This window comes from Mytilus edulis, chromosome 7 (genome assembly GCF_963676685.1).
Source record: "Mytilus edulis chromosome 7, xbMytEdul2.2, whole genome shotgun sequence".
NCBI lineage: Eukaryota > Metazoa > Mollusca > Bivalvia > Mytilida > Mytilidae > Mytilus > Mytilus edulis.
In genome coordinates, this window is record NC_092350.1 from 26,061,579 (window position 1) to 26,077,267 (window position 15,689).

The 15,689-nt window shown below is 31.4% G+C and overlaps 1 protein-coding gene across 1 annotated transcript; it reads right to left on the reverse strand.

The window, feature by feature from the left end:
- Positions 1–770: 770 nt before the first annotated feature.
- On the reverse strand, positions 771–6,495 carry LOC139481128 (cytochrome P450 2E1-like). Its single transcript, XM_071264236.1, has 4 exons — positions 5,935–6,495; positions 4,010–4,528; positions 2,900–3,343; positions 771–1,034 (listed from the first exon to the last, which is right to left on the reverse strand). The coding sequence occupies exons 1-4, from the start codon at positions 6,410–6,412 to the stop codon at positions 850–852; spliced, it is 1,626 nt and encodes a 541-aa protein (XP_071120337.1). The 5' UTR covers positions 6,413–6,495; the 3' UTR covers positions 771–849.
- Positions 6,496–15,689: the final 9,194 nt, after the last annotated feature.

The window sequence follows — 15,689 nt, forward strand, 5'->3', positions numbered from 1 at the left end:
TCTGTTTTGTCATTGGCTAAAAAAACCCGAAAAATCCACTACAATTATCATTAACGTAACGGAACCATGGAAACAGTACTTCGCAAGACATAGACATTGTCACTGTCTTTACACTCGAGTAATATTGAACGAAGACAGGAAAGGATGTGTTGAGTGTAGATTACATTGTCATCAGCAATTTATGTTGAGAATAAATATAGGACAAAAATTACCTTTCCTGACTGAACTATTTTTGCTAACCAACAAAATATATCAGAAGAGATATTCAGTATTGACACATAACATACCCAATAAAAGACAAACCCAAGAAATATGCAGACCAGGACGTGAAGACAACCAATTAGACATAGTACACACTGTAAGAGTTAGGGTTGACTACACCAACGGAAAATGTAAAAGGAAAATACAAAGTTATGAGGACGTTTGGCGATCCACATCTGTTGTGACCATGGGTACTACATGCGTGTGCCGTCGAAATTTTTTATTTAAATGCTAACAAACATATCATTTCATTTTATCGTACTATTGCGTATCTCAATGGGAGTTCTGTTTTTTTAGAGGACCCCGGCCCTTATTTTTCGTAAACTGTAATCTTTAGTCTAAATGTAATCCTAGGCATAGACCTAGTTCCCGCAAGTATTATTTAATTCATACTTAACAGTTATAAGGCGGGTTACAATTTATATACATTAACCTTGATCTTGAACAATCTTTTAACCTTAAATATCTGCAATATATTTCAAGAATATTTTATAATATTAAGTGTTGCCTATTGATGAAGTCTTTAATATCAATCCTCCTCCTATGTTTCATTTGCTTTTCAACAAATAAATGACATATAAGTGAACTTTATAATTCTCTTGGAATCGCCCGGAACTTGAACGGCAGTGGATTGTTTGCCAAGCTCTTGGTTCCTTCAAGTGAGGGTGGGTCTTCCCCTTCCACTGGTAAAAATTCAAATCGGTGAACCATTGATGTTAGATATAGAAAAAGCTCCATTCTAGCCAAAGCTTCTCCCGGACAAACACGTCTTCCTACAATTTAAATCAAGAATCAAGCACAAAACAATGTACATATAATATACATGTAGTTTCTTTTCAAGCGTTTATGTCCTTTTAAATCGATAGATTAATATGACAGTGGCTTCAGATTCCAAAGGAAAAACAAATTCGTAAGAACTGATTAGTGACTTCAACATAATTATTTTGGAACTCTTGGTTTACGTAGTTTCCATGTTAGCAGTAAACCCTCTATCAAGGAAATCACGGAATGAAATGCACGCTTTGGAATATCGTATCAACTGAGAGTATGAAATCAATATACATGCGATGTTGTCATGTGACTATATAGAAATGAAAAGTTCACAACTGGGACGCTGATATCATCTCTTAATTGTTCATCTATAAGTTTTGTTCTAGACCAACCATCATAGTCAACTTAAGATGTATGTCAAGATATCACATAGATTCAACTGTATCTGTTGTATCCTATATATCAAGTTTAATGAGATAGATGCGATCAACAAAGCACCAAAATTTGAATAATTACGTGATCATGAAAAGGAATCGTCTATATCCCGGAATGTGAAGTTATCTGCTAATAATAGCTCCATTTTATTCCTCATAAGAAGGTCATGTATGAAGTAAGTGAATAAAGGAACAGAACAAGTCGACAGAAGTGGAGCATAACTAGATACCATGGAAATCCCAAGTGTTTGTTGAAAAACACATCCTCCAAACAGACGTAACAAATATGTTGTCAATCAAGAAATGAAACATCTTAGTAATTAAATTGAGAATAGAAATGGGGAATATATCAGTGAGAAAACATCCCTAACAAAGAGCAAGTAACAGCCGAAGGCCACCAATGGGCTTCGAAGCAGCGAAAAAAAACTCGCACCCGGAGTGCGGCCTCATCTGGCCCTTGAATAAGTTCAGTGCAAATGGTCGACATTCTAAACTCCAAAACATATAAATCAAGTAAAAGAAAAAGAAAAAAACACACAAGACTAACAAAGCCCAGATGCATAGAAGGATATTACAAGTTTAGATTGTTTTGTTAGTTACGTGACAGTAGTTCATCGATGTTCACATTTCGCAAATCGTTACAATTGGGAATATAACACAATTAGAAAATAAACCCAGAAAGACAACTATATACTGGCATCTTAAGATCGCGAAAACATGTCAGTAGTTATCAGTCAAGACATCGTATTGGCGAACCAATCCGCCGTGGTGATTGCAAAACGTCTTCTTTTTCCTCCCTCCTCTGTTGAAAAAGTGTTCATGCAAGGAGCACACCCTTGATAATGAAGTTCAAATAGTTTGAAAACTCACGAGCTTAATTGGGGTATGTAAACGCCATACAATGGAGCAAAGGGTATGGTACTGCTGAGAAATGGGAAGATAACAATTGTAAAGTCAAAACACGTGTGTCGTAGATTCTAGTTTTTAGTTGTCAATTTGTGCTATGAAAAAAACTTATCCTCGATAATCAAATCTTTCATATATAAGTATATATTATCAGTTTGCTTGTAAAAGCTATGATACAAACGGGATATACATCACAAACTTATTTTACATTATCATTTTATTTTTCATTACATTTCCTGTTTATTGTCTCAAGAAATATAATGAAATGTTTATGGACATTTTGAAGATGGTGGAAAAAAGTAAAATCACAAAATTACTGAACTCAGAGGAAAATCAAATCGGAAAGTCCTTAATCATATGGCAAAATCAAATGAAAAAACACATGAAAAACGAATGGAACACACCAAAAAATCTGCAAAACCTAAATCAATTTTAAATATTTATATGAACATTATTTTTAATTTTTTGGGACCCTATAAGAGATACCGAAATTGTCAAAGGGACATTCTAACTCTATATTTACATACCTAATGAAAAAGTAGCAATTTTGTCTTGATTACAAAGTTTTCCTTCCTCATCTATGAAGCGTTCTGGTTTGAAGACATTACTCTCTGGAAACCACGTTTCATCAAAAGCAACGGAGTCCAAACATGGTATAACGACACTACCCTTTGGAATGACATACAAATCTTTGTAAATAAATTCTTCTGTAACAAGATGTGGGAAGGACAATGGTCCGATATTACCAAACCTCAAAGATTCAAGGATGACCGCCTCACTATATGGCATATTATGTCTGTCGGCAAGTGTTGGAACTCGCCCAGGATCAACAGCAACGTCTATTTCTTTTCGCATTTTATTTTGAACATTAATATTGTTAAGTAGCAATACAATAGCCCATCGTATCGTTGTTGCTGTTGTCTCGGTTCCTGCGCTAATTAAGTCATTCACTATACAAGTTAGCTGGTCCTCTAAAATACGGAAAATATATAACTATCATTATATGTTTCTAGTAGAGAACATTTTCTGGTTTATAAACTGAATTTGACTTCTGAAATAGATTTCTGTAACAAAGAGTCGGCTGGTATCTTTTACTTCGTACTTTATTTTGGCCTTTTTTATCTTTTTTGATTCGAGTGTCACTGATGATTTGATATAATTTCTTCTGGTTTTATATTTTTTACAACATTCAGATTAGGGTCCATTATGCGCTAAAATATTCATATCAACTATCTGTTGTTCAAGACTGTTCCCTGACCTCGCAATGAGTACTAGTTAATTGTGTCGTTCGGTTGCTGTTCATTGAAGTACTATATATATATAATATACTGATATTATACTAAGTAATCTTAAGGAAATAGATTGTAAACAGATCTCCAGGTTTTTTTAAACGTGAATGAAGCTCGAATTTTGATCTGCTCTTTTTTTCTTTTTTTTTCTTTCTTTTTTTTTTTTTTTTATCTATTACAGCATTCAAAAATTAGTAATATTAATAACATACCATTAAAATTTCAGTTGTGGTTACCCACTATATATATTCATTTTATGAGTATTGTTGGGTTGATGTTTAGACGAGTTGTATATTCATTTTATGATACATGTATATCTAATATTGAACATTTGGAAATTTCACATACCTTTAAACATAGTATGTGTGTTCTGGTCTTGAATCTGCATCTCTTTCAAGTACACATCTATGAAATCTCGGATATTGTCTTGATCAAAACTTTTCTTGTGTTCCTCAACTTCGCTTTTAAAGTAATCGATTTGCTTATCAAACTTTACTGTATCAGCTTTTATTCCCAAAAAATCACCTGGCAATTTTGCTAGCCATGGCAAAAAATTTACTGGTCCTGTTAAAGCAGGGCTTGTCGCTATCTCGTTAATAATTTTTAAAAACTCACAATACTTTTCATCATTGTATTCGAAACGTTTTCCAACAACAATTTGCATTAAACTATTAACTGTGCTTGCATTCAAAATACTATCAAGAGCAAATGGCTGACCATTATAACTTTGTATCCAATTTAAAAATGGTTTCAATTCTTCAATAATGCTCGATTCAAAACTCCTTTTCCCAAAACCGAATTGTCGTAATTTGGATATGGTAAACGATCTTTGTACCTTCCAGTTTGCTCCATTAGAGCTTACAATCCCTAAAAATGTAAGAAACAAATAAAAGATTAACTAATTGACGAATTTATTGGCAATAATTTGAATATACTAAAAGAAAATATTATTGCATTGATTGCTACTAAAATGATGTCTTAAATTGTCTCTTGATAAACTACAGAATTATTTAGAAACTAAGGTTCCATCTCCCTCAGACAACGTTGATCGTAGCTGAATATGGATAATATGTTTATTGCTTCTTTGGTCATTTTCGTTTTTACGTATTAATACATCTTTGCTTTTTTAATATGTTGCTTTGAACTATAATCAGGGATTGTTGTAGGTCGCTGTCTGTTACACCGTACATTATAATGCATGTAAAATCTTCTATTTCATTGTTTGTTCAAATAAGTGATAGTCAGTTTGGTTCCTGGACTTTGCCGGTTATATTGTGTAATTTACCTTTCCGACATACAGTATTGGTAAAGCAGGATTTTTGTTACATAAATAAGGCCGTTAGTTTTCTCGTTTGAATTTTTTTTACATTGTTATTTCGGGACGTTTTATTTCTGACTATGCTATACGGGCTTTGCTCATTGTTGAAGGCCGTACTGTTACCTATAGTTTTTAGTTTCTGTGTCATTTTCGTCCCTTGTGAAGAGTTGTCTCATTGACAATCATACCACATCTTCGATTTTTATATATACGTGGTTAAACTTCACCATAGTGTGTACAAGTACAAACATTTCTGGACCATGTCTTGTTAGATTTTAATTTTCATTCTCAGTAAAACATTTTTTGTAAGATGTATGTGTTAATGAATGTTGTGGTAAAGGCCAATATTTCAGAAATTCTTGCTATAATTTTGATTTATTATTGAAGAGTGCGATACAATTTTCTCTTCGTCGTCCGCAACAAAGAGAAATGTCGATGTCCCCCGACTATGTTTCACATGAAAGTCCATAACAAAAAAAATAGAATCTGGTTAACTTTCCATATAAAAAGATCCAAATTATTAACTTTATAGAATATATTGACTCGATTGCTACTGTTAGGTTTTGTGCCAAAAACGAAACATGTGTCTATATTGTCAAATTATTCTTTAGTTTTCTATGTTGTGTTATGTGTACTATTGTTTGTCTGTTTGTCTTTTTCATTTTTAGCCATGGCGTTGTCAGTTTATTTTCGATTTATGAGTTTGACTGTCCCTCTGGCATCTTTCGTCCCTCTTTATATATTAGAGGCAACAGTAGTTTCCCGACATTTAAAACATAATAATAAAAATTTAAATTTCAATGGGTTGTATGCCATTTCTCCATAACTTTTGAATTTTGCGTCGTAGTATAATATCTTGAACAGAGTACTCGTGCATAGTAAAGGTTAATGGTCCTTGGTTTGTATTGATACATGTACATATACTAACGTAGCACTATTCATATGAATATCCTACCTTTATTCTGAAATAAATTCATTACGTAAAGCGGTGGCCTATCGGAAGTAAATTCTCCATTCTTTACAAATATTTCTTTAAGACAATCCTTTCCATTTACCACTACTACCCAGTACGGTCCAAGAGATAAACTAAAAATGTCACCATATTTCTTTCGTAGAGAACGGAATACGTCTACAGTATCTTTACCATTACCTAAATGAAGAATATTTCCAATTATTGGCAGTGGGGATGGTCCAGGTGGAAGTGCTACTGGTCTCTGTTGATTGGTCCATAACACCAAGAAATCAAAAACTAAAATAGTCACTACTAAATCACTAACAAAATGGTAGCCCCGTGCGAAACCGAGTGCATAACATATGCACTCAAATATAATGAGCGTTATAGAATGCGATGTCTTTAAGTAAATTAGATTTACATAAATGATAAGTAAAGCAAAGATTGATAAAATCCAATCCAATATTCCTATGTTGATCATATTTAACCAATATATCAAAAATATTCATAAAAACCGATGTAACCTATTTAATTTTGTTTACATTAGACATGTTGAGATAGAGTGACCTTGTACACAGGTAGATTAATTCTTCGCTAGAATTGTGTCCCATTTACTTTAAAAAAAATACAAGCATTGGACAGATGAGGGTGGTAGTCAGATCTACTGAAAATTTATATATCTATTCATACTATGAAATTAAAATAAATTATCCATTCACTGTTTACTCCGTGTTATTTCATATTAAATATGCACATGATGCATAAAAACTAAAAGGATAACGACAAAAATTGCAATTACAAATGAACTAAACATTGCTTAATAGTAACAATTATAACAAACATAGCCTATAAAAGAAGTTTATCATATAGAATCATATATACTCATATGTTATATTATTCTTTTATTTGGCCTAATGCATATTAATTTTACTGTTTAGTCTGTTATTTTGTGATATCCTTTAGACATGACCCTGTACTTATTTATCCCGCATTGTGTTATTGTTCTAATAGTTTTTGTATTTTTGTCTTTCATTTTTGCTTATGTGCTTTGTCTATATGACTTTTTGTGTTGTTTCTTTTATACATGTTCATATGACGTGGATATGTACTTAAACATCCCTCATTGTGTTATTTGTTCTTATAGTTTTTGTATTTTGTCTTTCATTTTTGCTAATGTGCTTTGTTTATATGCCTTTTTATGTTCATCCCGTCAATATGTTACAATATGTTATTGTGCTATTATAATTTTTTGTATTCTTTAACTTTTATTTTTGCTAATGTGCTTAGTCTATATGCCTTTTTGTGCTTCTTTGTTACAGATTTATTTGTTTAAATAGTGATTAAAATTATAACAGGAAGATGAGGTATGAGTGCCAATGAGACAACTTTCCATCCAAGAAACAATTTATAAAAGTAAACCATTATAGGTCAAGGTACTTAATTGAGTTTATTCAAAGAAATCATTATAGCGACAACACAATATTCTGCTGACATGAAAAAGTACATGGTATGTGAGGGGATTGTTAACAAACTCATCATAGATACCAGGATTGAAATTTAGACATATACATAAAATTAATAGAGTTATTTTTTTCTCTCGGAATTATCGATACTCTTTAAACGTGTAAAGTGTTGGTCTATAATGTTCGTTCATTCGGCTACGATTTTAAAATCCAAGACACCAAACGAAAGACACAGCTGATTTCTATTAAGTCTGTTTGTTTTATTCACACATCGTTGTCAATATAATGGAATTTGATGCGACTGCCATACAAGTTTAGCTAGCTTTTAACCACCATAAGAACATGTCGGTACCAAGTCAAATATGACAGTTGTTATCCATTCGTTTGATGTGTTTGAGTTTTTGATTTTGTCATTTGATAAGGGACTTTCCATTTTGAATTTTTCTCGGAGTTCAGTATTTTTATGATTTTACTTTTTCCTGGACGACTTTGTTTATGAGATTGGTGTAAAATGAGTTTGAGATATATTTTGACAAATTTCATATTTTCCAACCACACGTTATGTTTCTGCTGTCTGTATGAAGCATCGGGACACGCAACAACTCTGTATATGTATGATATTTGCTACCAAGACAAAATTTACAATATGGAGAGATGCAGCAAATATAAACTCTTGGAAATTTACATCAAGTACATAAGAAGGATTTCTCAGAAATACAGATAAAGTAAAGACTGTTAAGTTTTTAAATCTGTAACATAAAATCTTTTTATTATGTCGAAATTTTACTACACTATAAGTAAAATTATTGTTGGTAAGCGAATTACGTTCAACTGTTTAGTAATACTAAACAAGCGCTTACAGAGGTCTTGATTATTATGACATTTTATCTGAGTTGAACCCTTTAGCCTACGATACAAAGTATATGACATATATATATTCGAATCAAAACAGACCATTACTGGAACATAGTGCATACATGCGTATTATACGTTTCTAGTCATGGTCGGTTCTCTTAGATTTCGAATAAAATCTTTTATTAGACATTGTCATTTTACTTGTATCAATGATATATACTCTTGTATTGTGTTCTGTCTTTTTTTATTTGATTTTATTCAAAGAAAACATTCTGTTAAACTGACATGAAAAAGTGCATGGTATGTGAGGCGCATGTAAATAAACTCGTCATAGATACCAGAATTGAAATTTAGACAAATACATAAAATAAATAGAGTTATCTTTCTTTCCGCAAAATTATCGATACTTTTGTTGGTCTATAATGTTCGTCTATACAGCTAATGTTTGAAAATCCAAGACATCAAGCGAAAGACGCAGATGATTTCTTTTTGCGATATCATCAATATAAAACATATACGAAAACCCTCTTGATTTTGTTCTTTATGATTTTTAGGAATCGTCTTTTGAAGGGGATAATGTCGTCTTTTTTATGTTCTTACAGGTTAAATAGTGCATTTAGGTATTTTTTCAGCGTTTTCTCATTGTTTCTGGTTTTGTATAGTTTTTCAACAAAACAAATTAATTAATATGGTAAAATTTGCTTAGTTTGTTGATAAGTGGCATTAATAAGACAGGTATCTGATAATTATTAGATGATCGTTCTACCTAGAGAGCACTACAACTATGGAAAATGTCACTGTGTTTAAATCCAAGGGCCCATGAATGATGGGACCGGGTCAAATGTCTTTACAGAAATGACATGCGTTGAGGAATACACCACCAAATTACAATAACATGTCATAAATTTCATTTGATCTGATAAAGTTATCAATTGTCTCCTATATTATGGTTGGGACATTTTGACTGAGTTTAAATGATGCATGCATTATTTCGTATGAATATACAACAGGGCATCAGCTGCTTGAGATAACAAAACAACATGCTATTGTTCCAAAAAAAGCAGTACACTCCTATAAGCAGAATAAAAGTTGAAGAATTTTATTGACATTATTTAGAAATTAAATACCGTCTATTCATGTTATTCATGTCATTTTCGAGTTATTAGTAACGTCTACCAACTCGATAAAGGGTTTATAAAGTTCTCGGATAATACCAATGCAATGATCTAGTACCACCCTTATATGTTTTACCAGAAAAAGCACTGAACCATAAACAAACACAACCATCATTTTCAATAGGTGCTGCTCGTGAAAACTTCTATTTGAAGAGACTATGTGGTAGGGATAAAAACAAATGAATATAAAAAAATGAGACTTAGTTTACAAGTTGCTTATTTTGAGAAATGCTAAACTTGATTTCCTACACACTATTTTTAAAACTTGTTCTTATATGTTACCTAGTCCGAATTATTCTGTATGTATAATGCATATAATTCCTAATTAATATTTGCTTTTTATTGATTTTGCTCTATTTTTTTTTTACTGATATTCCACACACAAAAAAATAATAAAGAGCAATTTAAATAAAAAGCAAAAGTAATTTGGGAAATATACTAGTATATATTATAGGGACAGGATAATTCGGTTTAATGTTAATCAATAGACTTATTTAACCATGGTATCATGTTAATTGTACCTTAAATTTATCCAAACCCGTTCATCACAATGTCACATAAGAAAAGGTTAGATTTATAATTTAATATTCCAATTCTTTTCATTTAAAGATGCATTATATCCTTTCTCGACATTTATGTATTAACTATTCTATCTTTGAACAATATATATAACTTGTATTGTTTGGACTGATCATGTTTAATTAACATAAAGAATAACAAAAAGTGTGTCCGAATAGTTTGATTGATACATAGGTCAGTAGAGACGTAAATTACATGTTAATGATTTATAGCTTTATCAAGTGGTTGTACGGTCTTTTGTTTCATGTATAATAAATATATTCATAGAAGTAGAAATTAATGCAAAAAAAAAAATCATAACTTATAATAATATTCAATTTTTTTCTATTTTGTTGCCCAACTTATCTTGTAAGATTCTATCACGTAACCTAACCATGAACCTTTTTGACTATCAATTATATGGTGTATTTTTTTTTTATAAATTTGCTGCTACAAAATTTTTAATTTTTCTAAAAACTAAGGATTTTCTTATCCCAGGAATAAATTACCTTAGCTGTATTTGGCACAATATTTTTGAAATTTTGGGTCCTCGGTGCTCTTCAACATTGTACTTGTTTGGCTTTATGATTATTTTGAGCTGAGCGTCACTGATGAGTCGTATGCAGACGAAACGCGCGTCTGGCATACTAAACTGCTGGTGGTCGTTAGGTCCCCGAGGGTATCACCAGCCCAGTAGTCAGCACTTCGGTGTTGACATGAAAATCCATTATATGGTCTTTTTTTTTTTTAATAAATTTCCTGTTACAAAACTTAAATTTTTCGAAATATTGCGGATTTTCTTATCCCAGGAATAGATTACCTTAGCTGTATTTGACACAAACATTTTGAAATTTTGGGTCCTCAATGCTCTTCAACTTTGTACTTGTTTGGCTTTATAACTGTTTTGATCTGAGCGTCACTGATGAGTCTTATGCAGTAGTCGTACTAAATTATAATATCTGTTTTAATTATGCCTATTTTACTAAGAAGTTAAGACGATACTGCTGCTTGTTAATGTTTGATCATTTCTATTTATAGCAGTGGCGGATCCACGGTCCGTGGGTAGCAACCCCCTTTTTATTTGACAACTGAGGCTTTTCCATTTGAACATATATTACACATTCAATTCAGTGATTTTTTTATTTAAATAATCTTTAGCCTTTTATCTCTCTAAATGACTTTGTGCTTACAATTTTTTTCACAAGCAATTTTACAATTTTTCAATCTCGTTGAGATGATCAACGATAATCTATAAATATATAACACTCCTCTATTCATGCTTTCCACGTGATAAATAAGAATTGCAGGGCATAATAAATAAATAAATCACATTAAATAAATGACCTAGGTTAAGATATTAAAGAAAATTTCACCAAGCGCCTTGATCCGTAATGAAATGATTTATGTATTCCGTATTTATATATTTATATATATTTATGTACAGTTATATGAAAGATGCACTCTAAAATATGTCACGATGATACATGTTATGGACTGTGTTTTAACAGTTTTCACAGTTAATAAATAATCTGTTCAATTATTATATATAATGTTTATTACGTTACTAAATGTACATTAATCATGTTTTTGTTTCATAACATCGGAATTTTCAGTTATTAGATACATAATATTCATTTTTCTTGCGTTAATACTAATAGTATTTCTAGATTTTTAATCTTGAAATTATTTACTACTAACGAAATTAAGTCTTAAGATAGTTTCGATGTACATGCTGAGACATGTCGTAAGTTAGTCCTTACATTATTCTAATATATTTATAAGACAGTTCTTATGACAGATCCTGGGACAGCTTCGATAAACAGGCCCCTACATACAAAAAAGGAATCATAAATACTCGAAATATTTATTATGACAAAAGATATGTTGTAGTAACGTATCAAGCGTTTGCTAAATATGGTTAAAGAATAAATTATTTGAAAAGTCTTTTAACCTCAACTTTTTGTAGAATTCTAATGAAGTTATTGTCATTATCAATTATACTCATCATAGAAACGTAGGACTCGTCGGTGACGCTTGAATTAAAAATGTTAAATTGCCAATAATAATAACGATGTAGAAGAGCTTTAAGAACCAAAATTTCCGTATTGCTTTACCAAATGCAGTTAGGTGATATATTCCTGAGTTAAAAAAAAAAACTTAGTGTTCTGAAAATTCAAATTTTTGTAAACAGTTATTTTTGTAATATGGCCATACCTATGATTAGTCATAAAGTATACCTTTTTGCCTGTTTTCCTGGCAAATATAAATGACAACACATAGATCCTCAGTAGACAAATTATTAACAGTATTAGGATGTTATTCCGAACATGTTATAGCGGTTTTATTTTCTACACTTTATATAGTTCCATATTCTATTAAACTATGAGTTCAGATTGTATGTACAATACATGACATAGCAGTAAATTGTTTGCTCTGATAGTGGTCATCATATAATGCTGACCATTGGATAGTAGCACGTGTTTATTTATTATTCACATTTATTTGCAGATGTCAAGGTTTACCAATTGAAGCTATGAGCATGTCAACAAAAATGTGATATTTTTGACAACTAGATTGTACGTTTATTATTGTTTTATCGCTGCAATTTCACGTAGAGCTGATTTTACGATCTTTAACGAGGTCTATTTTATCTTAGCTGTGAAAATGTGTGAAGTAAGATATTAATTATCCCTTAGTGTCATAATCTTTTTGCCAATCATTTAACTTCAATTCTGAATGTGCTGATTCCTTCTTTCATTCATCTCTTTCTTACCATTCTTTTCCTGGCAATGTTATACTATAGCACCCTCATCATACATGTAGTTCACATTTGAGTTAACGTTTATGTTGTGTATACGCCTATGACATAGCAACCATATAAAAAAACAGAAGTTGAACAACAGACCCCTAGTGTCGATACAATATGTGAAGCTTTAAATTGTTTGATTCTAAAAATATTTTGAGCAAATTGAACAAAAATAATAAAAGATTTTCAAGTAACAAAAACAACACAAATAAAACCAACATTTAGATATAATAAAAAGTAAAATCACAAAATACTGAACTCCGAGTAAAATTCTAAAAAGGGAAGTCCTAAACGACTGCAGCTAGTTAACTAAAGAGTTTATTGACTTTTGAAAGAAATGTTCATTCGTGGTGCATTAAGCTATGGTTCAATGTCTCAAACAGCCCCTTTTTAAGTTTTACAAGTTTTAGTTAAAGGCTTGAGTAATGAGAGTTATCTATGCAAAAATGTATTTGACCAGGTTACACAAATCAACAGATAAATGGCTATCCCGTGTTAAGAGAAAGGAATATCTCTTGCACGTAAAAGACAAAATTGAATTATTCTAAATAATAAGGATGTTCTTATCCAAGGCAGAAAACCCTAGTAGTATTAGTCAAAACTTTTTGGAACTTTTGGTCCTTAATGCTCTTCAACTTTGTACTTGTTTTGGCTTTAAAACTCTTTTCATCTGAGGGTCACTGGTTGGTCTTGTGTGGACAAAACGCGCGTCTGAAGTATTAAATTATAAACCTGGTACCTTTTGTTAGCTATTATTCGTGTGTTTCTCTGTCCTATATGTTCTCCAATTTATTTGTATTGTATTCCTGTCCTGTAATGTTATCATTTTAATGTTATATTTAACATTGCCATAAAAGCGGGAGGTTTGGCATGTCAAAAAACCAGGTTCAACCCGACATTTTTTTCCAAAAAAATGTCCTATACTAAGTGTAGGAAAATGACCATGGTTATATTATAGTTCATTTCTGTGTGCTTTATATTTTAATGGTATGTTTCTGTTGTTTCGTAGTTCTCCTTTTATATTTGATGTATTAACCTCAGCTTTAGTTTGTAACCCGGATTTGTTTTTTCTCAATCGATTTATGAATTCCAAACAGCGGCATACAACTGTTGCCTTTATTTATTGTACACTTCGAGCAGGTTAATGCTGCTATATGGCAGCACTCACACCCGCAAAGTGGAAAGGGATTAATATAAGTTGTAATAACTTGATTTGCAATCCACTATTAATAAATGTTTAAACCGTTCAACTCTTTGAATTTTCAAAACTAAAATTCATTTTAGAACAGTACCTTATTGAGAGTCGAACATGTTCTTTAATTATTTTTCTTTTAGATCTTGTTGAATACTTTAGCTTGATACATTTCATTTCTTCCTATAACAAGTTTTGAGGTACTTTAGCCGAAAACGCAGGAGAGGGCAAAATATTATTATTAAGAGATCCAACTCCCAAAATGAGTCGATTGACAGGTGATTGCTGAACGGTTTTGCTGGTAACACTTTTAATCTTATTTAAAAAAAATAATATGCAAAACGGGATGAGACATATAAAGTTGATATAATTAAGTTAAGGATGGGCGGTAGCTTCTTGCGAAAAACGTGAGTCACTTGCTGTCATGACTGTATAATTTTTCAAAAACACACAATGTAATTGTTGATAATGAAATAATATTCTGAACAAGACTTAAGCAGAAATTTTCCATAGATACTTTGGGACAGGACAATTTTTTAAGCCTTCCTTTTTTTTAAATCGTTATTGTTTTCTAGAATTTTAATTATTTTACCTTTTTTATTATTTGTATTAAAAGAACATAAAAATGCAGTCACTGCAAATAACTTGTATTTGCTATTTACTATCAATTTCAATTTTATGAGGCTTTTCCATTTGAACATATATTACGCATTCAATTCAGTGATTTTTTCATTTAAATAATGTTTATCCTTTTATCTCTCTAAATGATTTTGTGCATACAAATTTTTTTCATAAGCAGTTTTATCAAGGATTTGGATGTACAGTATTTATATGTAGACTTTTTGTGGGAAGGTTTATTAATAAGAGTACATTTTAACTTGTTAATTTTACTTTCATTTACTCAATAATACATTCATATAATTTTCAAATATGTTATGGGCTTTTTGAAATTTTAGTCATCTAAAAACGAATTATGTTGGGTATTTGGTTAGTGGGGGAGTAACTAACAAAAGACAACTTTGATTTGTGATTCGGTTGCAGATTTAAAATGGTTTTATCCTTTCAACTCAGATTACCTTTAAAATAATATTAGTTATCTTGGTGTAATCAGGGGTGTACAGAATTTTACACCGTTGCTGAGAGGCGCCTCAGGGTGTATGAATTTTCAGCAACAGTGTAAAATTCTGTACACCCCTGATTACACCAAGATAACGAATTTTTTTCTTATGAACAATCCCTTTACTCATTTTGAAACCAAGATGTAAAATTGAAAAATGGTAATGAAAAATTAAAAGCGTACCATTTTTTCAACGTCCATGTTGCTGCGCATTGTCAGACTTTTTCTTTATTTTTGAAAAAAATCAGAAATTTGTTTGTGTTCTTTTGATTTTCCCGGAAAAAAAAGAAATATTTTTTAAAAAAATTTTAAAAGAGGGACGAAAGATACCAAAGGGACAGTCAAACTCATAAATCTAAAACAAACTGACAACGCCATGGCTAAAAATGAAAAAGACAAACAGAAAAACAATAGTACACATGACACAACATAGAAAACTAAAGAATAAACAACACGAACCCCACCAAAAACTAGGGGTGATCTCAGGTGCTCCGGAAGGGTAAGCAGATCCTGCTCCACATGCGGCACCCGTCGTGTTGCTTATGTGATTACAAATCCGGTAAATAGTCTAATTCGGTAGGTCAAATTCATG